The sequence below is a fragment of the Convolutriloba macropyga genome, chromosome 2 (genome assembly GCF_964194025.1).
Source record: "Convolutriloba macropyga chromosome 2, txConMacr16.3, whole genome shotgun sequence".
Taxonomy (NCBI): Eukaryota; Metazoa; Xenacoelomorpha; order Acoela; family Convolutidae; genus Convolutriloba; species Convolutriloba macropyga.
This window is the reverse complement of record NC_134469.1, coordinates 66,633,849-66,661,439: the sequence shown is the minus strand read 5'-3', so window position 1 is coordinate 66,661,439 and position 27,591 is coordinate 66,633,849. Positions and strand designations below refer to the sequence as shown.

The following is a 27,591-nucleotide window of genomic DNA, read 5'->3' as shown; positions in this document are numbered from 1 at the left end:
AGTATCAACTGAAAATTGTTCAAAGAGCAATTTAAGATGAATGACAAAAACACATTGGAACTCGCACAAGTGCAATTTTCCCCACAACAACTTCAGTTTTAACACACAAGACTTTTTATTGTTAACACTACTTTTTTAAAAAGCTATTGAGCAGCCTTTTATTCTTTCCAAATTATTGTAATTAATGCAATCTCTGTTCTTCTTGACAAACGTTTAGCAATGTCTTAAATTTATGTTCCTTGATTCAGTTCATGATGGCCGAAACAACTCACCATATCGTCGCCAGTTCGTCGCAATATCTGTGTGTTTCATTTTCTTACTATAACGCCAGCTGGTTGGAATTCTTCTAACTAGCCAAACCACAAGCCTCATGTTGGACCGTTATTGAAGTACAGCAGGCAGAATTAATCCCTATGCAACAAAAAGATCCTCAAAAGCCTTCCAATGTGTACCACGGATAGAATGATTTGCGTTTTCTGAAACAGAAATATTAACAACAGTCCTCACTCAAGATCGTTACAGTTATCTTGATTCGCCCCGATATCGAATGTTTCACTAGCCAGTGGAGACCCATTATTGGATTCTCCTTCGGATTAGCGAACCTCTAATTTTCTCACACAACCAGTCTTTAAGTTGAAGGTATGCGACACAAGGTTTTACGTAATACGGAACGACCACAGAACCTCGGTTTTGGCATTTGGTTCCTAAAATCAGTCTGTAAAGACTTTACCTTCAGTGAAATTAGTTGAGTTGTCTGCTCATCGTAGTACTCGGAGTTTTCACACAGGGTGTAAATTTTGTCTTTTTAATTTTAAATGTGATCAGTCTTCTTCAGTGATCACCAGAACCAGCGCAGTTTTTCAAATTTGTCAATATATTCCAGCAAAACAATTCGCTGTTAAGTTGCCCAATTCTCTTGAATATTCGGTAGATTCCTCTATGAATTTTTTGTGAATCAGCAAAATATGGAACGACTATCGAGGCAAACTTTGATTTATTGAGAAAAACGAAAAGTTTCGATTGTTCAAAGAAAAGGGAAATTCGATATCATTTGATAACCTCAAAGCAATTGCAAAGCCCATTACCACTAAATTGAAAAGCCTCGAGCCAGTTTTGCTCGATAAACTGGAAAAGTGTGTTCTATATGAACTGTCACTCTCGTTAATAATCGTCTCTATCGGATTTTTACCGGTGTGGGTGGGTGTGGGTGTGGGTGTGTGTGTGTGTGTGTGTTTGTGTGTGTCTCTACGTCGAATGGACACCCTCAATACACTTAACAAATGGAGAGACATCCTGCAACTTTCAACGAAAGTTGGTTACGTTATGTTTAACTCAAACTAAGCTTGAAATCAACCATTTTGTTTTCATACGTTTAATTAATTTAACGTTTAAAAACGTTTGTTTTCGGACATTTTCTACTTCTTTTCACAAATGCCTTATTTTTTTCCATCTTTAAACCTATCTAAAGCGTAGAATTCAAAATTAAAAAGATTTTTTTGAATTTCGTATTTTTCGAGGAGTTATAGAGGTTTAAAGTTTTGTGTGAACATGTGATATTTTGTTCACTTTTAGCATGATTTTGTTCAATTTGGCGTAATTTTTGTTTAAATTAAGGCTTTTCTATTAAAAAAAGTTCTAAAAATTTACATTTCTTGCTAAAAAAAACAAATATGTGTTACCAGTAGATCGATTAAAAGGCTAGTTCTGGTCTCGTGAGGAAGTTTACTATATAAAAAACTCGAATTCAATTTGAGAGCTGTTTTTTTTAGAAAAATTTTCCTATTTATTATTGTTTTTTAGTCACTTAGAGACTTGTCATTTCATATCGAGGTCCCATTAATGACAAACTTCATTTACAGTCAAATGATATCCAATGAAAGAACAATCGTTTTTAAGGAGCGATCATGTTTTTTTTGTCTTCGGCTCTGGTTTTTCAAAATTTTAATGAAATTTTGATCTTCTTTTTGAGACTTTACTTAATTTTGGGAGTCCTATTGCACAGACTTGCCAACTAAAAATTCAATCGGCTTTCTTATGTGCAATAGGTAAACCTATATAGCGCTTTGAGGGGACAGCTAAGGGCTGTCAAGACTTTAAATAATTATTTTTCAATTTTTTTTGATTAACCGATATTAAACTAATTTCCATAAATAGTAAGTCAGTCTCAGCAATGACAGGAACTCCTTCCTTTTTACTGCAACCAAAATTAATCTGGTCAGCGTTTCTTGCACTTTTTTGCTGAATTTTTGGTTTTTGCCTGCTTTTGTTGTTTTCATAATCATAAGACGTATATTGATGTCCTACTGATGACATAAGAATAACAAACATCTTTATCTCCTTTTTGAGGCATAACTTTCCGTCTTTATTGACTTCAGTTGAGAGCTATTGAGTTTTATGGCTGTTAAGACACTAAAAAATCTTTTTTGGACACTAACTATTATCAAACTTATTTTCATGAACTGTAAGTCAGTCTCAGTAATGACAGGACCCCATTCCTTTTAATTGCAATTAAAACAATCTGGTAATCGGTTTTATCTGCTAACTATCGGTTTTATGACTTCGATAACACGAGTTTTTGTAATTTCAAAAAATACTTGTAATTTTGTTTCCTTTTGAAATCTTATCTCATTATCTTCGTATTGGCAGTTCCCATTGGCTTAAAATAGACGTCCGAAGAATCATAAAGTTTTCAGAGAAAAGATTATGGTTTAAATGGCTTCGACACTTTCTTCTCAAATTTCTGCTGCATTTTTTGGTTTTGGCCTGTGTTTGTTGTTGTTTTCAAAATCATAGGACTTATTGTGGTGTCTTATCGATAACATGTTGATGACAAACATCCATATCTTCCCATCAAGGCATATAGTAAGGCATTTTTTTACTTGTTGAAAGCTCTGGAATTTAATGGCTGTTAAGTCTTTAAAATTAATTTTAAGAAGTTGTTTTGGACATTATCCAATCTTAAATTAATTTTTGTGAACTGTAAGTCAATCTCAGTAATGACAGGACCTACATATTTTATATTGCAACTGAAATTAATCTGGCTAGGGGTTTTATCTTCTAACTATTTGTTGAAAAAAGAAGAACCCCATTGCTGCTAAAAAATTTTGTTGGATTACAAAAATTTTAACCAAAAATTTCTTTTATTGGCTTCGAAACTTTTCTCTCAATTTTTTATTTGCTATTTTTACCATTTAGTTATTCATGTAGTCGTAAAATGTTGACTGGTCTCATAGGTTTCTAACTGAGGTTTGAACGAATGATGTTGCTCAATGTACTCAATTTTTAGCGAATAGTATTAAAGTTTACGATATTGTTCGTTCTCAAACATTTTTTTGTACTTTTCAGTTTTTGTTCTTTTCGTCAATTGGAATTTATTCTCATCATTGAGAGATTCTATCCAATTTTTTGTAATTCAAAAAGTATTTTTTCATTGATGTCATGTCGTAACTCATGCTTTGTGTGTTGGACAATATGCGTTTTCATAAAATTTTGTGAGTGGTCAATATTTGTGTTTCTTTTTCTCTTCTTTTAGCACTTTCGCTGAAAAAACTTTGTTTTTGCGTATTTTGGTACTTGTTTTTTTCTCGTAGTCTTTTATTGGCAGATCTTGTGGGCGCTTTAATGAGGCATGGTATTATGCAATTCAATTAGTAGTTCGGTTTTACGATTTTTTAAAACAAGTACCTATTTTTAATTATCTCATAATTAGGTTGACAATTAAGTCAAAACTGTAGATGATCTCGGGTCGGAACATCATGTGCGAACGCACATTAACGAGCTTCCTTGTATTACAGTAATTTTTTCAGTAAAAATTTTTGTAATGTGGGGTAGTGACAGTTGCTTAATTCGCTCCCCTCATCCGTAGGTGTTACATCCTTGTTGAAAACGCTAATAGTCCTTTTTATTGTGATATTTAGTTAACTAATTACTTTCAAGGCCATATTTGGTACCTATTTCCATTTAGAGGAATAATCCATACTGTGTTTTTGACTATCCAAAGTACTTGGTGAATTAATTGTAATAATGAAGCAATTTTCAGTGTTCTTACTCAATTTGTACTCCAAGAACGCCAAGAAACGTGAAAACCGAATATGGACCAGCAAAAATTTATCATTTATGAAGGACCATTACTGCAAGAGGTATAGATCTGCGGAAGAACCAAAGAACAGACAACCAGAGAATGGCCGTGAGATTCTGTTGATAAAACTCCAAAACATTTTTCATCTCCTGAATATCTTTTTGCTACTGAATAATATCAGTCTAATTTATTTATGTTAAATAGCAATTTTATAGAAATCCTCCTTAAAAGTTAAAAGTAAATTATTATTTTCTAAGTTAAAACACAATTACATCTTAGTAAAATAGCAGCTATAAAAGTGGATGGCGCGCTTCCAAAACGCTATAAATAAGCCAACTGTTAATTACAGCTGAATTACCTTTTTATTACAGTTAAATACTGATAAATGCTGAGACTTTATTTCAAATATTTTTGACATGAAAATTTATGAACTTTCGTCTTTTTTAATTTCAGGTAAACGTTTTAAACTATGCTGCTTCAATGCGATAGCTGAGGCTGCTAAACATGTCGTTGGCGTTTTCTCATTCTGTATTTCTACGCTCTTTGTCCCTATCATAATGACTTCGCTATCTGTCATTGTTACCTTGTATAGTGCATGTTCTTACATCAATCGCCTGATTTTTTTCATAATTTACCTCACTCCTAAAATTACTTCTGCACTCTTTTATTGAAGTTACATTGAAAGAATTACTCTCATTAAAATATAATAGGTTACCCTAAGTAAGTTATCTGAGGGCTCTAATACTTGAACTTCAATAGAGTTCGATTTATAGATGTGGACAAAAATTAAAGTTATCAGTAGTTTTTAGGCGGTAGTTTTAGCTTTTTTTGCGGGTGTTGGCATGAAACCCCCTGGCAATATTTTGAGTGGTTTTTTTTCGAAAGCTAATTTATTTGAACGAGTTGACATTAATTATTAATTGCCCTTGAACGAAGTTCATAGCAATTATTGTAATCGTGTGTGTCTTTTTTATGCAAAATTTTCGCTTGACAATTTTGACTTTTCCGAGTGACTTTTACGCCCTTGACTTTTTGCGTTTCGCGTGATCTAAAATTCTCTCTCAATCACAATTTCAAGTAGCTGAACTCAATTGGCGGCAATTTAATACTAAAAGTCAAATGAAAAGTAGGCCAAAACTAGTGCCATTTTTACTTTAATTCTTAATAGTGGTATATGTTAACCTCTAATGTGGTTATTTGAAGCGCACTATTGAACTTCTTAGTCCCATTTGCCCCCCCCCCCCCCCCCGACTGAAGCAGGCTGTAATTCATTAGAGCTCCCACTAGTCGTTCGAGAGCAATTCTTCCGACGTTTAGTCGGTTATGTATAATAGAGTAATTTATGAGAACTCATTAATGTGTTCCATAAAACTGCTTCTGAAGGCTCAAGTTTTTAGGTGAGTTTTTTAGTCCTTTCTCACTACAATTTCTTTATTTTTGAACTGTTTTTGTAATCGATCTATAAAAAGATGGTTTATTCATTTTTTGGTTGTATAAATGATTTTTGTTTTGGTTTGAGCATTGACAAAAAGATGTACTCGCAATAATGCTATTTGGGACTTATTCGTTCAGCATCTCTTCATTTTTTGGTTGTTTTTTTTGTAGAATTAATTGTTAAGTACCTCCCTCCTGAGAAGTTTTAATTGCTCGATTTCTATCGTTAATTAGTTCATTTGAATGGTAATTAATGAATCGGAATAGTTCTATGTCATTTCTTTGTAACCAGATTTTGATTTCTGTTTGGACTTTTACGATATTTCATAAATTTTGTGCGTTTGTTTTGTGCGTTTTTGTTGCAACTCACTCTGATGAAGTGTCTGAGAAAGATTAATTGCAGTAACTTTTTTGCATATTTTTGCGTGTCGTTTCTCATACGATTTTTTCTTCTCTGGTTCAGTTTCTATTGGCTTTGAATGGTAGTTATTCATTTTGAAAATAAAAATTTAGAGAAACAAACTTTTTTTTTAAAAAAAAGAGTAATAACTCTTTTTTTAGATATTGCCAAAATAAATACGAATGAAACGCTTGTATTATATCGGTGCATTAATTCTAATTGGAGAGTTTATGGACCACTAGATAAAATAACATTAACGAAGTCAAAACAACCTGTAAATAGTTTTTGAAAATCATAGAAAATTGTTTTTGCATCCTTTATTATGAAATTGCTTGTCGAATTGATCCATTGTATGAGCGTTTTATTCAGCCTAATAAGTAATGAATTCACTATGATCAAAAAATTCTAAAACTCATGAAAAAAACAATATTTGTGAGAAAATTAAATCGATTCCCAATTCTTTGATTTATTTTAAGTTGAACAAAATTTTCTATTTTTAAGTTTTATCAAATGTACAATTTCATAAATGTTTAGGAGGCAAAGACTTATTCTTTATTGAGATGGAATTGAAAGCATATCTGGTAGATTACCAAATGGATTGTTGGAATCCCCATGTTGATAATAACCACCAAGAGGAATGACAAAAAACAGCAACAAAAGAGTTTCAATTAGAATACCACCTTAGGTGACCTCTATTGAAGTTCCATTGAAGTTAATTTTTATCATAGTTTTCTCTAATTTAATGGTTTAGTTTAGAAGTTATTTTTTGAGAAAAAATTACACAATTGACCTAAAAACCAGTACAGAAATCCATATCAATTGGCTTAACGCACGCGCACACCAATTCAACTGCAAAGTGGTTTAGGTAACAAAAAGTCCCTATTTGAAGATCAATTGGTCCTTTTAAAAATTTCAATTAAAGTTGGATTTAACTACAGAAGACAATGAACTTTATTTTTTTTTATTTTTTCATCAAATTTAAATTTCGCATTCTTGTTACTAATTAAGAACCTTAATTTTAATTAAAGCTAATTACAACCTGCGGAATTTTTCAAAATAAATTCCAATTGATCCGTGACATAAAAACAACGTTGCTTAGTATAATATACAATTGGCAAATTTTTTGCTCCGTTGTCAAATGAAGACTTCAAAAATATATGGTATAAAAGTGCCTTGTTTTATTTATGGTACCACAAGTACTGGCGAAGAACTTGTAAAATTTGTTACTTGTACGAAGAACTTGTACGAAGAACTTGTGAACTTTGTTTGTGATGTTTGTTCTGAAAACAGCAGATCATTTTTTTTAACTGGTTGAATTGCTTGCTTTTGAGCTGTGTAAATATGCCGGTGTGGCTAAATAAAATACTCATTTAAATTGACCAAGTTACGACGTATTAAATTTCGTGTCATGAGGGCTAGAACTTCAATTAAAGTTGTTCGGTTGACTCAAGTTTATGAACTCGTGCATTAGTTGTTTCACAATTTTCTTCGTACTTTTGTGAGTGAAAGGAAGTTAAAAGCTGAGTAGTTGTTGTGTTGATATACTGAGCCTTTCCGTAGTAAAAAAAAAACGTTTTTATAGTTTTCCTTTCCATAAAACTTGAGGTTTGTTCTTTTCCGTTCTTGAATCCTCTAAATCCCTAAATGTACAAAAACTTTGACGAAAAAAAGATAAAAAAAACTTTCGACTGAACGTATTGAGTAAGTATATTTTCTTGCCAGTAAATTGATAATTTTAGCTACCAGTAATTTATGAGGCATACACATTATGAGGTCTGGTTGGGGGGGGGGCAGGAGGGGGCACCGTCAAAATTGCGGGAAAGAGGCAAGTAAGGTGGATTATTCTGTGTAGTGTGGTTTCTTGATTCTAGCCATTTTTCTTGATTCTTGCCAGTCATATAAAATATTTAGGTAGGGAGTTATCATGACACGTAATTATTCAACCTGTGGGTGAGATGTAGTTAAAGTTATATTATCATTGTAAGAAGTGATGTTTATATCTTTAGGAGGCGGTTTGCTCATGTAGATGTTGAAGAGCATTGGCGATAATACACCACCTTTGGGGACACTGTTTGAAGCGTCTCATCTTTTAGTGCTAATTGGCAGTGGCGCCTCGAGTATGTCTCTTAGTAGTAGGTTGTGATCAAACTTGTCGAAAGCGGCGGTGATGTCAAAGGCTATTAGTGGAGTACGATTGCAGGTTTCTTTTGGTTAAGGCTTTTTTGTATATCATTGGTGACAATCTTGAGCTGTTGTTGAATGCTGAGGTCTAAAGCCATTCTGATATTCTTTTAGTAGATATTCTATGAAGTCACTTAGTAAGAGTTTTCTGTTAGTTTTGCAATGGGGTTGAGGAGTGCAATTGGTCTGAATCTTTTAGATTCGTTTATTGGTTTTCCCGGCTTGTGTAGGGATGTAATCTCGCCAAGCTTCCAGACGCATTTCCTGGGATCATGGTAAGAAATTGTTTTCTTAGCGTCAAAGGTTGTGGCTCTGTTTGCAGCTGGTTTAGCGATACTTGTTGAAAGTCCTTTTTACTGTGCTCCAGAGTTTGGAGCAGTTACTTTGTGAAAAAAGTGTTTGTACTAATTCAATCAACTTTTTGCGCTTTTGTCTTTGAACATGTTTGTTTATTTCATGGTTTAATTGCGTTATTTTCGGGTCACCTGGATGATTTCTTTTAATCTTTTCTTTTCAGAAATGCTTTACTGATTCACTGGGAAAATTGGCAACACTGGTTTTTGTTCTACCTTGTGAGATATACCTGCTAGCCGCTGCTTTGATGGCTTTCATTAAGGCCTTTTCTGCGGGGTAGACATTTGTTGGCCTTTGTTGTTTCTTCAATTTTAGTTCAATGTCGTTTTAGTTCAAGACTTGCCCAGTCAGCTGTACGGAATTTGATGAACAGTCCCACAGTCCCATGTGGTGTTTTGTGGAGCCACAGTCCCATGTGGTGTTGTGTGTGATGATGAGTTAACAGATGATGGATAGAACTCTTGGTAAATGGTCCGAGCCTATTGCGTACTCCATGTGCCAGTCGATGTTCATTGCTATGTTTGAGCTGGTGAGATTGATGTCCTGGGAGCCTTTACAAGTATCAGTTACTCTGGTGCTGGCTTTTTCGTTGAGTATTACATGAATAGAGAGGTGTATTTCACTTGCAATAATGTTTCCTCAACTTTTTGCGCTTTTGTCTTTGAGCATGTTTGCTTATTTCATGGTTTAATTGCGTTATTTTCGGGTCACCTGGATGATTTCTTTTAATCTTTTCTTTTCAGAAAAGCTTTACTGATTCACTGGGAAAATTGGCAACACTTGTTTTTATTCTACCTTGTGAGATATACCTGCTAGCCGCTGCTTTGATGGCTTTCATTAAGGCCTTTTCTGCGGGGTAGACATTTGTTGGCCTTTGTTGTTTCTTCAATTTTAGTTCAATGTCGTTTTAGTTCAAGACTTGCCCAGTCAGCTGTACGGAATTTGATGAACAGTCCCACAGTCCCATGTGGTGTTGTGTGGAGCCACAGTCCCATGTGGTGTTGTGTGTGATGATGAGTTAACAGATGAGGGATAGAACTCTTGGTAAATGGTCCGAGCCTATTGCGTACTCCATGTGCCAATCGATGTTCATTGCTATGCTTGAGCTGGTGAGATTGATGTCCGGGGAGCCTTTACAAGTATCAGTTACTCTGGTGCTGGCTTTTTCGTTGAGTGTTACATGAATAGAGAGGTGTATTTCACTTGCAATATTGTTTCCTCTTGTCTTCTGGTAGTGCCATAGAGGGCTGTGGGCATTGAAATCACCGACAATAATGCACTAGTATAACTCAAGTAGCTTACTGATTGATGTCTTGTATCCTGCATCACACCTAGACGAAGTTGGTATGTAGGTGTTCACTAGTTCGATGTTATTACCACCTGCGGTGAGTTATATGGCTTGGTTTTTTATGTGTTTGTCAGAAGCTGTAAGTTTAACTTCTTGAAACAGAATTGTGTCCTTAATGATAAAAGCTACCCCTCCACCTTTGTCTCTTTCGCCTATTTTTTTAATTCCTATTTTTTACCCTCACCTTTGGCCTATTTTTTTAGATTATGCAGTAGACAGGTGGACTTTTGAGGGCGGATTTTTTTATTGAGGTTGGTCTTCTGGACGGCAGCTATTTGGATGTTATTTGTCTTCCTCCAGACTGTGATGTTTAGTTTTTCTTAGACCATTACAATTCAGTTAAAGAATGTTGAGGTATGTTGTGAGGGGGAAAACTTTGCTTTGTATTTGCTTCTGTTGTCTCTCACCAGGAGCTGCGCTTACAGTCGAACTTGTTGTTCCATTGCTCTGTGGACTGTAAGTTGTTGCAATTCAGGTGTGCCCATCCTCCGCGGCCGCACCAGACGCTTTATTGATTTCAGTTGCTACGGTGACAAATAGCACAAGGCGTTGGGAAGCTCTTTGTTTCAGTGCTGCCGATGATGATAAGCAGGGCAAATAAGTGTTTCCCAGTCAAATGCATTCTAGGGACCAGAGAGACTGGGCTTGCCTGATCCCGCCGCAAAAACCCGTTTCTCGCAGTCTGTGTACAGTGTGTATGGATCCTGGGAGTGGTTGCCCACTCGTTGTTCTGCCGCGTAGAGGCGTCCATACTTGAGAACCACTATGAGGACCTCGTCCATACCGTAGGTGTCAGGGCTTTCCTCAGATAGGTTTTCAGCTTAGCTTTGGATCTCCAAGTGTTTGTCTCCAAAAGGACATAAAAAGGTTGTAAGACCTGTTGAATGATGGCTCTGTCTTTTTAGGATGCTTTTTTGGGTTAGCAAGTATCAACAACTTGAACCAAAATTCATGAACGGTTTGAGGAAAAGAAAGCATTCACAATATACCCTGTGCGTTTTTTTGATAGGAATTCCCTCGTATTTCGTAAAAACCCATTACAAAATGATGTCAACCAAATTTTTCCATCTAAACTAACTCTCTAAAGCGGTGCAAAAAGTTGGTTAGTTCTACTTCGCTAACTGATCTAATTTTTTGTTTTGATCTTGTTGGTTCTCAAATTGGGTCGCAACTTTTCATTTGTAATTTTTGGAAAAGAATCGTTAATTGAATTGCGAGGATGTTTTTACGAAGAATGTTTTGAACGTAGTTTGCACAATTGGTGCGTATTTCAATGTAGGTTCTGTTGTTTTTACGGTAAACAGAAAATTGACAATTTGGATGGACAGAGTTGGTAGATTATATGCACTACACATGATTATTTCAAACTCACTACACAGGATTATTTCATTACCGACTTTCAAACCTAGAATTAAAAGCGTAATCGGTTATCTATTCTTGACCAATTCATTTTTGTGGATGTTTACTGTTACTTGAGTGTTGCATGGGTTTTATTAGCACGATTTGGCAAAGCTGTACCTGCAACTGGCATTTTTACCTACGGTGCAAAGTAAAAAAGGGAGGACGTGCTTTGTTTTCCAGGTTGAGGTAGTGTGACTTAAATGTCTTTTCTAATTGATTCTCATTTCCTTAGATTTCAATTCAATTTGCTTTTCAAGGAATGCTAATTTTCGCGGTGTATCATTTCTCCCTTTTGGTTTTGAGGCCAATTTAATTTACTTGTCCGTTTGCTGATATGTCTTACCCTGATCGATTTATCAAGCAGTTTCCTGGAACTACTTTGCCTCCTGTTTAAAATGTTTAAAACTCTTTTCCGGTCAGTTTTTGGCACCAATGACTTCTTGATTGTTACATGATCTAAAGTACTCACTGGAATAAATGTTCAGCTCTGTTGAAATTGACCGAGGTCCATTTCAATGTTGGTTGCTTCTAAAAATTACATGTGAAATGTGCAAATCGTTTATTACCGATTTGAATCGATTTACCTATCTATAGATGCATGTATTCTCTTCCAATTAATAGGTACTCTTTCAAGTGACGTCAACTGTCGTTGCAGACCCATTCGTCTGAACTCAGATGGTTTTTCTCTAAATTAAGGAGAATTACTTATTACTATTATGAGCACCACTATACATTGAAGCAGTTGTTTGAGATGAATATACGAAAATACCGAATATGAGAACTTGGGAATTGCGTCCAGAAATTGCGGAAAAAACGTTCTACTTAAATTTTCTTGAATATGACCTTATTTGGCGTAAAAAATTGGTTACTACTGTTTGCATTTTCAGTTTTTTTCAACGTGTCAGGCTTGTTCTTTTCTCAACTTATGAACTTTATGAACTCTTCGACACTCCTATCATGACTTAACCCATGGCTTCAAATGGCGTATGTGCGTCAACCGAGCCACCAGATTTATACTGGGTCATGGCGGCTCTACTTTCGAGCTTAACTATATTTGGAAATATAGTTGTGTTTGGACTCAACTTTACAAGAAGCGTACCACAAAACTCTACCAACTTCATCATCACCAATTTAGCGACCATTGACTTATGTGAGTAGGCGCTACTACAATCGAATGGTGGTGGAGGGAACTTTTTAGGAATTTTTGCCAACCTGATGAGGTTTTTTTCCCCCAGCAAATTTCATCATTTTTATAGCTGCGAAGCTGTAAGCTGAGCGAAGCTATATTGCGGTGCTCTTGGTTTTTTACAATTCAAAGAATTTTTACAATTCAAAGAATTTGAATTGTATTGGGGCGCTGTCTTTTTTTGACGACTCGAAGAGTAGTATTGGAGAAGTCCTTTTTACAATTCAAAGAATTTGAATTGTATTGGGGCGCTGTCTTTTTTTTTAAGATCTGTTCACACATTTTCATGATTTTTGAAGTCAAATTGGAGCAGTGATTTTGGTCACGCCGAAACAGGAAATGGAGCGAAAAAGCGAGTGATTTTGCGGCGTGAAATTTTATCGCTCTAATTTTAAAGTAGAGTGAGAATACGGTGTTTGAACAAAAATTCGCTTTATCGGTAGTGGTTTTTTTGTTCACATGCGGCAATTTCACTTTGATTTTTACTGTTTTTTCGATTTTTTGGATCAGATTTTTTCTAAATGGTTTTTCCAATCCTTTCATAGTCCGTTCTAGGTCTAGTTTTCTGTTTAGTCAATGAAAATTCTTTGAACTGTACGTCAGGACTTGTCCTGCTATGTTTTTTTTTTAATCAATTTTATTGGAGTGAATTTTTAAGCGGGAAATGAAACGCGTGAAAAAATTTTGAGTGATTTGGTTGCTGAACAAAAGTGAAGAGTGGAGCGAAAAGAGAGTGGGTTTTTGTTCATACCGCTGTTTTTGAGAGAGCGAGAAATTGATGTGTGAAAAAATTTTCTCTGAGCGAGCGAAATTTTTTTGTTCAGGTGCGGCTTTTAAAAGCAGTTTTTTGCAATTTTTCTTGTTTATGAGGTCTGATTATGATTTTGTGTTGGATTTGAGCTTGTTCTGATAGGAATTGAAGGTTTCAAGTAGTTAATTTGAGTTTTATGCAATTTTGGAGGTTTTTGATCAGTTTTGCTGATTTTTCGACGAAATTTAATGTATTTTGGCCTTTTGTTTTGTTTTACTGCTTTAAGTGCAATTTGCATAGAAGCTCGTTACTCAAAGAATATCAGGAATATAAATTGATTACAATTTTGTTGGTTTAAAACATTTTTTTCTGAAGGAAAACGACAGAAAAATAGAGAATTTTTTAACCACTTTTTTTAATTTTTTGCTTTTTTTCGTTTGTTGTTCAATCGTAGACAATTTTTTTTAGCTTGTTATGACTTGCCCATTATTTCGCGAGCTTTTCATTGCTCTATTTGCTCAAAGTAACTTTATTTGGCTTTATTTTTTCTTGTAAAATTTAAAAAACACCTTACGTTTTCTCGTTTTTTTTTGTTCAATTTGGTTTTGATGTCGTTTCTATTCCTCAACCTTTGATAGCATTTGGGGAGTTTTCTAGTGGAATTCAGTTGTTGTAGCTCTTTTGGATGTCTCTCATTTTGATTGATATTAGTTTTGAGTTGTTTTTGTTAAAGAAAATCGAGTAAATCAGAGCAAATTTTGGTCACTTTTTGTCTTTTTTCTAATTTTTTGCCTATTTCTTCCAATTTAATGTTTTTTTGTTGGTAACTTTTTCTCAATAAGGAGCATTTTTGTGGGTGTTGATTCTATGAATTTGCACTTGAAGGCTTAGCAGGGCAGTTTTCATTTAAACAAATTATACATAACTCTAATTCGTTAAAGAGTTTTTCTTAGTCTTTTTTTAAGTTTGTTGTTTGACGTTTCTCTGCAAGTACTAGGTGGGCGATTGATCTAGACAAATATATAACTAATTGATTTCTATGAGTTATGGATGGGAAGCTGCATGTTATCTTTTTGTAGAGAATTTTGTTTGGATTTTTAAAGAATGTTATTTTTTGCTTTTGTTCTTTGTCAAGTTTCCACTTCTCCAGTCTTTTCTTTGTGAATTGGTTACAATGTCTGTCGATTGGTAATATGCTGGTGATGCATCTGATTAGTGAGAATAGTCAGATTTCTACTTCGAGTCGTTTCCGGGATTCTTCCGGCTATGTTTTTTTTTTTTTAATCTGTTCACACATTTTCATGATTTTTGAAGTCAAATTGGAGTAGTGATTTTGGTCACGCCGAAACAGGAAGTGGAGCGAAAAAGCGAGTGGTTTTGCGGTGTGAAATTTTTTCGCTCTAATTTTAAAGTAGAGTAAGAATACAGCGTTTGAACAAAAATTCCCTTTATCGGTAGTGGTTTTTTGTTCACATGCGGCAATTTCACTTTGATTTTTACTGTTTTTTTTTCGATTTTTTGGATCGGATTTTTTTCTAAATGGTTTTTCCAATCCATTCATAGTCTAGGTCTAGTTTTCTGTTTAGTCAATGAAAATTCTTTGAATTGTACGTCAGGACTTGTCTTGCTATGTTTTTTTGTTTCTTCGTCTGACGCTCTTTTTTCGTTTTACATTTGTTCACACAGCAAAGCTGAAAAGTCTTTTTTGTTCACACAGCAAAGCTGAAATTTTCTGAAAGACTTCTTCCTCTCACTAACGGCATTTGCGCGCGTGACGTCATTTCTCACTCGCTTTAGCAAAAGTTTTTAGGTTATTTGCGTGATTATATTTTGATCATACGTGACTTACCTCACTCAATAAAATGACTTTTGCACTTTAAAACTTAAGGTTAATTTGAATTTGTTTAAGGTCAAAGGAACTCCTATATGCAGTAAAGTTCCCATATAAGAGGCGTCTGGAATGAATTTTAACAAGCTTTATTAATTTATCGCTGAATGTTTTTTAACCTAGTTGTTTGAGCTGCATCGATTTTTTTTCTATTTAGATCTGTATCTGTTTCTATCACTGTTATATGGCACGCAGATCTATTCTTTCGCAGCTATTCCGGCAATCTGCCGGCTATGTTTTGTGATTTCAAAGAATAATAAATATAAGAATTATTCCGGATATAAGAAATTTGATAATCATAAGAAGTTGGATAATCATTTTGAGTTTTTCCACTAGCACATAAATAATTTTGAGCAAAAGGTTCTGCCGAAGTTTGAATACAAGGGAAAGAAAAATTATTGACGTGATCATTTTTATAGATATTGGATCATATTTTTAGATCAATGTTTACATCAATCTTTCAATTTTTCCTTAAAAGCTTGTTTAGAGAATATCAACTTTTCAATATTTTTTACAGTGCATTTTCGGTTCGCCATAAATAACGAAATGTTTCTTTGAGAAGACTAAGATTTAAGCCGTAAAACAGTGTTTTTTGCTACTTGGCTTTTTGCTACTTTCTGCTACTTGGTTATTTTATAGGCTGCTGGAGAAACGATTCGAGTTTTGAATGAATTGTACTTAAAAAGAAAGAATTTATTTCTCACGAGTACAAAATATAAATCAATTGAATATAATTAATTTATAAAGAGACTCGGAGGGGACAGGTGACGGGACTATGTGTCCTCAAAATCCTACCCTTCGTAGTTGAGCTTACTTGTGTAATAGTTGCTTAATAATAGAGAAAAAAATGAATTAAAATTTTTTTCATGAATTTTCTGTTCCTTAAATGGAACATTAACCAAGAGCTTAACCATGGACGACTATTAACTGCTTATGGTTGTAGACGAGCCTAAATTGAGGTTACAAGAAATTTTTTTCTTTTGAAAATTTCAGAATTTTTCCATTTGCACCAGAATCGCAAAATTTTTCAAAGAATAGCCATATCTGAATTATTGGTCCTAGAGGGGTCATTCTTTTTCACCAGAAAGCCAACAATTTTGGGGTACTCCTGTAGCATGCAGGCAAGGGGTATGAATTTTTTGGGTACCTATAAGGAAAAAATATGTTTGACCAATTCGTCATTATTGAGAATACAGAAATCTGTCAATTTATGATAAAAATTACTCAACTCTTTTGAATTTAGGTTTTCAACAATATCTAATAAGTTTTGTTTGGCGAGGCAGTTGAACAGATTTGTAGAACGGTACTTTACTGATAGTCTTTCAATTTTTTTCTTACAAATTGGTTCATGAGGGAGATTCAGGGAGTCATTTTTGGTGAATTTCTTATTAAAACAAACCTTATTATTTAAGAAATTTTCTGAATATAAGCCATGAATAGAACGAAGAACAAACTTGAGCAGCTCATAAATATGCATTTCATACAAGGTTAGAATCTTATGCTTGACAAATATATCTTCAGATTGATCAGAGCGCCGACGAAAATAAATAAATTTTAATATTTTTTTCTGAAGTAGATAAGTTTTTTTAAACTTAACGAATATGAGCAACCGTAAACTAATACGCCATATTGAACTGTTGCATTTATGTTACTTTCATAATATCTTCTAAGTAATTTCCGCGGAACATAATTTCTAAGCCTCGAAATAATCCAACACTGTTTTCCTAGTCTTTTTCTCATAATCAATATGAGCAACAAAAGATAGTTTGGAATCTAATCTTAAACCAAGATGCTTACATACTTGTTTAAGTGAAACTGGACAATTGTTCATAGTAAATGATGGAATGGAAGTACTTGTGTTTATATTCATTTGTACAGTTTTTTCTAAGTTAAGAGATAACTTGTTTGCTACAAGCCAACAACTTCTCTTTCAGATCTGATTCAATTTGATTCCTATTGTAACCTATTGAGGACATATTTGTGTCATCGGCAAAAAGGAATATATCAGTATGTTTGCAAAACTCAGGTAAGTCATAAATACATATTATGAACAAGAAAGTTCCAAGTTTTGATCCCTGTGGAACAGTTCAGTTCTCTCCAATTCGATAAATGACCGTTTATTTCAACTTTTTGGTATCTGTTTGCGAGGTATGATTGAAACGACTTCAAACAATTGCCCCGAATGCCATATCTCTAATGTCCAGAGCAAATTTTGATGATCTATTGTATCGAATGCCTTTTTGAGGTCAAGGAAGAAACTTGAAACTGGCAAATCATTACAATTTCTAATTTTTGTCAATGAATTCTACGAGGGCATCAATTGTACTATGTTTTAGTCGAAAGCCAAATTGTTTGCATGAGAATATTAATTTATTTTCAAAGAAATGGCATACTCTGTGGTACATAACTCGCTCAAAAATTTTGCTCCATATACTCAACAAAGATATAGGTCGATAATTGTTTTCATCAGTTTATCACCCTCTTTGTGAAGTGGAATAACTTTAGCTTCAGCGAGAATCTTTGGAAACACATCTTCCCTAAATGATTACTAAATGATCACTTAATGCCAGGAGGTTTGGTTGCGTATTGCTAAAAATTGGGCGTTGACTGTTATCATAGTAAGCAATGCGAACGGCTCTATGAGTTGCCTTGTTCTGAATTAACCTCAGAAGAAAGTAATTAGGTTTTGAATTTATTCTGTTTTTTCCCGATAGTTTTTATAGGCAGTTGAAGTAATTGAAACGTTCAATGACAGATAAGTTAAACATGAACCAAAAAGAGAGAATGTTGAAACTTATGTTTATAGTCAGACTAATATAGAGGCACCACGTCAAATGAGATGAAAATAGTCAAAAATTGGCTTAAAAGGGCTAACTTTCTACGAAAAGAGCTTCAATTTTTCTGAGGAATGCTCCAGTAAATCTTCTTTTTCTATTTGCTCTCAAACAATCTTTGTAGCAATTATATCAGTCCTGTGGTTTTTGTTAATGCAATTTTTGGTCGGAATCTTTTCGTCCTCAAAAACAGGATGAATAGGAAACGCTCGGAAAGCATCAAGGGGCTGAGCAGCTCTCTTGGAGCCTTACGTCTTATTAGTCTCTAAGTATGCGATTCACCGAAACTCTTTTTTGGGACTTAAATTAATGGTTTGCACGGCGTTTCTTAATCTTCAAGTCAGGACCTCCTTAGTTCCCCTTAGTCAGTCCCCACCCACTCAACCCTCACGTCATGTCACATCCTCTTCTTGGGGATTCCCCTCTCGTCCAGCCTCCCTCAACCCTGGCCCCTCTATCTCTTGGACCCGACTAATGCTTCCAACCCTAAGCCCCAGCTGGCGAGTGCAGAATCCGACCGTTCGTCGGCCGTTAGAGCAATTCGCGCGACGCTAGTCAGTTATGTTTGAAATGTTTGATTCTGCGAAAGATGTTCTATTGTCAACAATTGGAAAAATAAAAGAGTTTTTTGCAAAAAGCGACTTTAAGTTACGGTGTGTCGTTATCCAGTAAACGCAAAATTTGGTATAATGTAAGCGACAACAGATGTAGGAGTTCCGCAAAGTTTGCGAGCGGGCTATTATGCATTATTTTTTGTAAAACATAGCTCTTCGAAAAACACGAATTTTTCTATTTATTTTTGGTTGGCCTTTCTAATGATGCTAACTATAATTTTTACAATAAAAACTGAATGAACCAGAAAAAAACAGTTTAGCATATAATTCGTTACCACACTAAGAATGGGCAAAAGAAAAATGACGCAGCTGACTCAAGAGAAAGTGACGAAGCAAAGTATTCGTCAGTAACCCCTCTTCCCTTGATTAAAAGTGTGTATCACTTAATGTACATAAATTTTTGGACATTACATATCATTTTGTGGTCATTACAGCTCAAAGTGAAACAAGTTGGCTTGCTTAACTTTGTGCTCGGTATTTAAAATTTCACATAATTGCACTACATACTACTTTCGGCATTTTATCTCAGCTATCGTCAAATTGCCTGCCTGAGTAAATATTTTTTGATTGACCAGAAAAATCGTTTCTTTCTGGCGTCAGTAAACTTTGTGAAAAGGGTGGAAAAGAAAACATTAAATTTTTCAGGACTATTGAGGGCGCTTAAAAACCTTTTTTTAAAACAAGATTATTATGCAAAATTCCCCCATACTTTTTACAGCTTCCAAGAACAGCTCCCAGGATGATGATAATATTGGTGGTCGCTTAGTCAAAACATTGCTGTTCGAACCTACAGAAACCTAAAGAGAAATTAGCGTGCCCTATCTTCAAAGCAGCTAATTTATAGGATAATCGTTTAATTGAAAGCAATTTTAAAAGACTCAAAGTTGAAAAAGATATTGAAAAGATACTTACAGTTGCGTTCGAAGTGATCTCCTTTTTCTTTTTTAGAGAACATTTGATTTTATTAAACTGGCATTTTGAAATAAAATTTAAGAGATAAGGATAACCGCCCAATTAAAAATAGTATTATACAACGTGCTTTTCTACTTCGACTGAATATTAACCGCTCAACGTTTTTTAACTTGCATAACGCGGAGAAATTAGCCCAGTTCTGTGATAGGAAAAAAGTATTTCTGTATTTGTGCCTCTCGGCTAATAATTGCGCACTTTCCCATTCGGGACTTCTTCAACTTATAAAGGTATGCAGATTGTGGTATACAAATTGTGGTGTATAATCTCTAACAGTTGAATGATTTCTGGTACTCATATAATTTTTCCCGAAGACTAAGGAAAAATTTGCCTAGAGATATCCACGGAAAACAGTTTTCAGTTTTTTTTAATTTGCGCAAGTCAGTTCCTTTTGTTTGTTTTTTTTTCTCGTGGTCAAAAATGCAGCCAAAATATCGAAACTGAATAAAGCATCTAAAACAAATAACAGAATGGTCAGTTTTGTCGATAATTTTTTGCGACTGTTTCGTGTTTCCGCATTTAAATTATTGACGCAAAAAGCTTTAAAATGGTGATAGTCACATGATATTCCTGAGTGCCGGCAAGAAGTTTCAAAACTGTGGACAAGAAAGGGAGACTAATATGAATTCTTGGTTTTAGAATTCTGTGGTATGTAAGAAGCGAGTCAGATCAGTTTCCCTTCATTTTGCTGAAATCTGACTATGCATAATTGATATATCTGCAGCGTTATATAGTGTATTTTAATTGTATAGCCTGGCCTACCTCTTATCAATCTCTACAAACCAATGTCAGTGCTGCAAAATGCATTAAATTGTTCGCATAAGTTATTAAAGACAAGAACATCTGTCTACGGAGGAAGACAGATTCCAACTGACTTATCAGCTTGAATATTTCAGGTATTGGATTATGGATTGCCCTGCTGAAATGTCTACCTCGTCTTCCAATGCCACCGAACGGCAACTCATTCGCGTTGAATGTGTTCTGTCGTTTCTACTGTTCAGACTACCCCCTCTGGGCTCTTCTCAATGCATCCGTTTTCAATTTACTCCTAGTCACTGCTGATAGGTACTTATCAGTCATTACGCCATTCTTCTACAAGACAACTTTCTCCCAACAGGCCAACTTGCTAGGATGTGTAGCACTTACTTGGGTCTTAGGAGCTGTCAGTAAGTATCTCGTGGCTCATATTGACTTTTTTCGTCGCAGACCCTCAGCTTAAATGGATCTGAAACTAACACGAGGGGCTGTATTTTTGTGGTAATTGTTCTTGAGGGGCCTATAATTTTCACAGAACACTGAATTCAAATTGGCATAATAATAAAACAAGTACTTCTCACCTTGCCGTGACCGAACAGTCTTTAAAATTAAAACCAACAATTAGATATTAGTTTTTAATAGCTAATATCTAATAGCTAATAGCTAAGGCTTGGGCTAATATTGGCCTTCTCTTGGTTTTTTACAATTCAAAGAATTTGAATTGTATTGGGGCGCTGTCTTTTTTAGAAATCAAAGAATTTGAATTGTATTGGGGCGCTGTCTTTTTTTTAAGATCTGTTCACACATTTTCATGATTTTTGAAGTCAAAATGGAGTAGTGATTTTGGTCACGCCGATACAGGAAGTGGAGCGAACACGCGAGTGGTTTTGCGACGTGAAATTTTTTTGCTCTAAATTTAAAGTAGAGTGAGAAAACGGTGTTTGAACAAAAATCCGCTTTCTCGCTAGTGGTTTTTTGTTCACATGCGGCAATTTCACTCTGATTTTTACTTTTTTTCGATTTTTTGAATCGGCTTTTTTCTAAATGGTTTTCTCAATCCATGCATAGTCCGTTCTAGGTCTAGTTTTCTGTTTAGTCAATGAAAATTCTTTGAATTGTACGTCAGGACTTGTCCTGCTATTTTTTTTATTTCGTCGTCACGATTTTTGTTACGACCATATGACGTCACAACCACTTTAAATCTGCTTTTTGTTCATTCGTTCATGCAATTTCAACTGAAGTGAGTGTGTGACGTCATTTTTCGCTCTTAGTGGAGCGAATTTTTTGTTCATTCGCGTGACTAAATTTTTGGTCACACTTAACTTACCTCACTCACAAAAATGACTTCCTCACTTTGAAATAACTTTTATTTACTTTAATTCAAAGAGATAAGGTCAAATGGGTGTGTCGCTCTAAATGAAGGTTATTAGAGAGCAGCTAATAGAGGCATCCAAAACTTATACAGATTTTTAATCAAAATATAACATATTAGCCTTCAATGAAAAGACGAATTTTTTTGGTCTCTCTTTTACTGTTTTTTTTGAGACTGCAGATCTACGAAGCTATTGCGTCTATTTTCTGGCAATCTGCCAGCTATGTTTGTCCCATTCAATTTCAACGATGGTTTAAGCAACTATTTAGTTTCGCGCGACGATATGCCGCTACTGAATTTTGATGTCAGACTTTTATCGGGTGAGTTGTGAGGAATTTCTTTGTTTTTCAATAGCCCCTCAAAGGCTATTTAGGTGCGCTCCTTTTTTGGACTCGAATTGGAGTAATAGTGATTATTTTTTCAACCACATCGGCCTCGCCAATTCAAAACAATACAGATAACAAATAAGGACCAAAATCATATAAAATACAGGAATCAAATCCGAAATGCACTATTTGGACCTGTCCAAGTTGTCTTCTAGAAGAGGAGGCAACTTTTGTCAAAGAGTTTTCAGAAGATGACGTCACAATCGAGCGTGAACATCTTCCGTGTTCACTCACTTTCCGCTTCTGTTGTTTGAGCGACTTGATAATGTTCGTCTCAAGTATAGAAAGCCGTTCAGTTGCCCCATGTGCATAAAGAAGTTCTCGGTGTCTATGGTTAAGAAAAATGGACCTCCCAACAAAAACATGAGCTTATATGGCCAATGATCAAATCGGGCTCGAAGTCCCCCCTCACTCTCCTTGGGCATAACGAGACCGTTACTGGCCAATGCCGGTGCAAAAAATTTTAGTTATTTAACGCACTTTACTAAATTAGTTTGCGCACTTTAATCTTCCTTTGTAATATTTTTTTGAGCGCTTACTGCATTATGCGGCCGGTTTTATGCATGTGGTTTTAGGCATTTGTGCATATCATTTATTATAGCTGTAAGCTGAGCGTAGGTAAAATGCGATGTTCTTGTTTTCATGTAATTCAAGGAATTTGAATTGTATTCGGGGCTCTCTCTTACGACTCCATGAACAAAATCGCGTGAAATAATACCACTGTTTTTGAGAGATAACTTGCCTATTATTTTTCGAGCATTTCAATAGTCTTATTTGCTGAAGGAATTTTATTTGGCTCAATGTGATATTCAAGTCGGTTCCCGATTGTTTTCGGCTATTTTTTGTTAAATCGCTGACTTTATAAAAAGTAAAGCGGAAAAGCCAGGTGGCAAAACAATTGGCGCTAAGCGAGCGATATTATTTGATCGCGTGCGGCTTTTTAAAGCTGTTTTTTTAGCTTTAACTTTCAAATTTTTCTCAGCCAAAGGTGGTTGTCTCAATTAAATAAGCTGGTAATGTTACGTTTGGGTCATTTTAAACTTTTGGAGCAAATATTAGACTTTAAGATACAATTTTGAGCTATTTTGCCATTTTGTCCTGTTGGACGCCTTTTTAACAGTTTTTGTGATCCCCTTCAATTTGTTGTTGTTCTTTGGAGTTTTTGTGCTTGACATGTTGGTCTGGTGGATTTGGAGATCTTTCGATTGGATTGATATTAATTGTGAGGTATATTTGTTATAAAATTTAGTGTAAATTGAGTTAAATTTTGGCCCATTTTCATCTTAAAGTTTTGCCTATACCTTTGATTTTAAATTTTCTTGTTCAAAATTTAATCAAGATTTATTAGTAATGTTACCAAGAAGTGACACTTCAACATTATACAGGGCAGTTTTCACTGAAATAAATGAGCATATTTGAACGCATGCTTCTTTTTGATTGGACCGATAGGCTTATCGTTCGGCTTTTGCATGCGTGGTTTCTTGATTTTAGGTGTTTCATACACGACGGTTGCGTGGACACCGAGTGGTGTTAACTCATGTGTAATTGACAGTTCTTTGCCACCCACAATGCTACTCTGGGGTGGCTGTTGGACACTTTTTGGCAGATTCCTTCTACCAACTGTTCTCATGGTAATGGCATATGCTCACATTAGTTACTGTCTATCGCGAATGCCGGAAGAGTCCCAAGGTTGGTTCGCGTGGAATTTAGGTGTCGGAACATTGAAGTAGATAACCAATTTCCTTATGACCGACAAATATATGTCGCCGTTTCATTGAAAAAAGCGCAAGTTTTTAATTGCTCTCAAACGAAGTTTGTAGCAATTATATTAATCCTGTCGGTCTGTTTTAATGCGATTTTTGGCTTGATCGATTTTTCGTCTGACCTATTTGACTTATCGTCCTAAAAAACGGGATAAACAGGTAGCGCCAAGCGGGCATTGAGTTCTCTTAAAGCCTTTAAGTTCACTAGTCTTTAAGTATGCAGTTTTAAGATTCACAGTAACTGTTTTTGAGACTTACACTTATGGTTTGAAGGGCGGTTCTTAGAGGTTGAACCCCCTCCGCACATCAACCCCCCCCCCCCCCCCCTCCAATCTCCACTCATGCACATCCTTCAGGCCGTAAGGGGCCCGTGCAGCCAAAAAACCCTCAACCCTCCCACCGTTGCCCCCTACTGTTGCCCCCCGCTGCCTGCGCTCACTCACGCACCTTCAATTAAGCTAAAGCTAGCCTCACTAAACCGTGGCTAGCTACTGACGAAGCCAACAGCTCGCCGGTTGTTTCAGGTCAAGTCGCTCCAACGTTAGTCGGTTATGTTTTTAGTGTTTTTTGTCTTGACTGATATTAAATTGTTGAACATGGTTTCTGATTGCGAGTTCCTGCATCCCTCGTTTTGCAGATATTGTAATTTTTTTCTACATTTTAATCTAGTTTTTTGTGTTGCTTCTTAGCCCTGTACAGGTCTAGTTTTACTGTTTCGTTGTCAACTGAAATGCTTCAAATTTTAATGCAGCACCTTCCCCGCAATGTTTGAGGTGGAGCAAAACGAAGTCCGAAGTCTAGTAGAGCCCCTATTTTGGACGTAATAGTTTTTGTTTTTTTCTTTTTGTTTTTTCTTTGTGTTTTTTTCTAAAACTGGAGATTTTCAAAGATGTTTTGTGGTCATATCATAGATAGTGGTAAGAATTAAAATAACAGCTTTCTTTCAATATCCAGTCTTTTGCATCTTACCATCAGATCGATTTTTTTCTCACAATTAGCGAAAAACCAACGACCTTTGGACAGATATTTTTAAGGCACGTTTTTCAAGCAAAAAATTGTGGTTGCTGTACTAGTCAAAAAAAAAAGCAGAGAAAAATTTGCAGTTTTAGTCTCACAAATATAACTTTCTCCCCCAATATAAAAATTTATTTTTGTGGATAGGTGGCAGCCAGCTAGCCACCCTAGATGGTAATTCATACTATTGGTATCCCTAAAAATGTTGATAATTTCCAAAAATGTTTTTTTTAAATATCTGCGAAAACAACAGTTATAAAGTAAGGATGAGAAATTGGTTGCTTAATTTATCGGAGTTGTGGTTTTCAATATTGTTGAGGCATCTATGTTTTGAATCTACATATGATAGTATGCAATTTTTTGTGAGGACTTTGGTGGTACGTTATTGCTTTTACGGATATTTTGTTCTGATTAAGTTACTTTTTATTAATTGCTCTCCCAGCTGGCTACTACCAAAGTCAACTTTTCGCCCGTCGTTTGAGAGCAATTCGACCGAAGTTATTAGTTTATGCATTGTCAATTATTAACAATCTCCAAATCGGTTTGATGTCCCGGGATTTTAGAGAACGCGTTTCGTTGAAAAAGTTTGAAGTATACTTGAGAGACAAAACGCAAATGTTCAAGATCATCTAAGAAAAATGTAGTGTCTTTGATGGTGCTATAGTTGAGAGGTAAGGTGTGATTCACCCGCAAATGATTGATAGTTCGATACCCTGACTCCGCGAACCTGCCTGTGTGAGGATGAGTGCTCACTTAACAATATATTCAGGCTCATCATGGTGCTGGCCAATCTGGGCTGAAATAATGGTAGCACGCTAAAGTTTCAGACTCAAAATTGGCCATATTCATCGAAAAATCGGTTCTTTTCAACAATTCCCCCCTCTTTGGTACCTAGTAGAGAATAGCCACCCCTTTTGCTATACTGTACCACAATATTAGTTGGCCTACAGTTTAGATAGCCGAATATCAGTTTAAGCGCAATTGCGGACCGCTGTTCACTGCCATTGCTCTCACGGGCTTTGGGATGTAATCCGGAGATCGCGGGTCGGTTATTGCGGCGAAGCGCGCCCACCGACCCGGTCGGAAATTCTTTTCGTTTTGTATTTCAGTTCGGCTAATTGCCCTAGCATGGCGCATTTTATTCTATACAGTTTAACACAGTATGACATTACACGGAAAGTTATTAGTCGTCGCTGATTGGTTAATAAATCGCTCGCTTAAATTGTATTTAAGAATAGCCCCCTCTTTTGGAAAAGGGGGGGGGCAATTGTTGAAAAGATCCGAAAAATCTTTCATGCTCACATAACGAACACTCTAAAATGCGCGGAACAATCAAAAAGGGTGTTAATCCACTGCAGGCAAGATGCTTAACGCTGCTCCGCTTCTATTACGCAGAGATAAAATTATTATTATTTCTCATCTATGTATGTTTTAGCTCGGTTATTTGAGCTATCAAAATTGCGATGCAGTTCTTTGGCTCAGCTGTTCTTTGGCCCTTTTTCATTGGCCCTTTTTCATTGTAGTTTTGTCGTCACCCAATTTTGATCTCCCAGAAGAGCTCGCTCTCAAAAAATTGATGGTTAATCGAGTGAACTGCATGGTCTAAGTTTGAATGAGTACCAAATTTAATTGAAGTTAACTTGAGATTCATTATTTTTGAAGAATTTTATCCCGGGATATTTTTTTAAATGAAAAATTGCGACCGTTTTTCACTTCTTTGTCGTTTAATATTTGATTCTGTCCCTATACAAAATGTGTTTTCTGGCCACCTGTCGGCTTTGGTAACTCATATGCAGCGTCGCACAAGGTTTTGGAATCCAATAAAATTTATCGCTTCTATAAATCCTTTGTGCTCTGATTTTTTTTTGTAAAAAAATTCTTTCAAAAAATTTATTTCGAGTGCAAAAAGTTGTGTTTATAGGCATTCGAAAAGTTTTGCAATTTAACGAGTGGAAACAAGAAGAATACGCTTAGTATCTATATTTCGAAGCCTTTCATACCGATGGTAAACCATAATATTGTGAATGGAAACCTTTTGTTCCGATATATGATGAGGGAAGGAATTCTGCTACCGTCTGAGGGTATGCAACACATACCATTGTGTAGTAAATCCTTTTGTAGTACTATAGCACGTGCGCTGATGTGCTAGGTTACCTACCGCAATAATAGGTACCAACTATTTTGGGTTGGGTGAGGGCACCGCCAATAAGTGATAGTAGTTTCATGATTGTTTTAGGTAACCGTTTACAGAAGCGAGTAACATTGTCATGTTTCTCAGTTGTGTTTCTCTTCATAATATGTTGGCTGCCGGATACTCTCTTCTACTTTATCTATTCTCTCAAACTCTCATCCGTAGAGGACTTAATGAGACTAGACTCGTGGATGTATTATCTGGTGATGAATTTGGGATACGCAAACAGTGCGCTGAACCCTGTCATTTACGCATTCATAAATCCCAACTACTATAAAGTGTTGAAGGTCATTATAGAGCGACATTTCACACCTGGTGCATGATCCCGAGTTGAAATAAAGCACGATTTTGCTTTATAGGGCTGGAACCAGCAGTGCATTATCAGGTTGTAAGACTGATGGGAAGCGAAGAGCTCAGCAATGATGGGGAACGATATATAATTTAAACATAATGTGAATTGACCGATTCCAAGCTTGTGCAGTTTAAATTGATAAATCGTTGTTTGCTTGTGTTGATCCCTGTTGGCTGTTTTCATATATTTCAATTTATGACTATGGTTGCATCAGGATAAACGAGATCTAATTTTAAGGAGATAGAGAAATAAATTTGTCGAGTTTTAAATTCTGTGAAATATCGTTTCTTTTCAAAGGTATCCAAAAATTTGAATGTAA

The 27,591-nt window shown here is 35.5% G+C and overlaps 2 protein-coding genes across 9 annotated transcripts in view; both read left to right on the top strand.

The window, feature by feature from the left end:
- Positions 1-27,591, top strand: part of LOC142334629 (uncharacterized) — a 418,890-nt gene that overhangs the window by 119,499 nt on the left and 271,800 nt on the right. The window lies entirely within an intron of this gene.
- Positions 173-27,591, top strand: LOC142334620 (trace amine-associated receptor 9-like). 8 transcript variants are annotated; one of them, XM_075382804.1, is made up of 5 exons: positions 173-639; positions 12,084-12,346; positions 20,335-20,604; positions 23,444-23,641; positions 26,966-27,591. In XM_075382804.1, exons 2-5 carry the CDS (start codon positions 12,166-12,168, stop codon positions 27,241-27,243), a joined length of 927 nt encoding a protein of 308 aa, XP_075238919.1. In that variant the 5' UTR covers positions 173-639; positions 12,084-12,165; the 3' UTR covers positions 27,244-27,591. The 8 variants fall into 8 exon arrangements, with proteins under 8 accessions (XP_075238919.1, XP_075238918.1, XP_075238917.1 ...); XM_075382803.1 differs by having other exon boundaries at positions 11,818-12,346; XM_075382802.1 differs by having other exon boundaries at positions 11,454-12,346.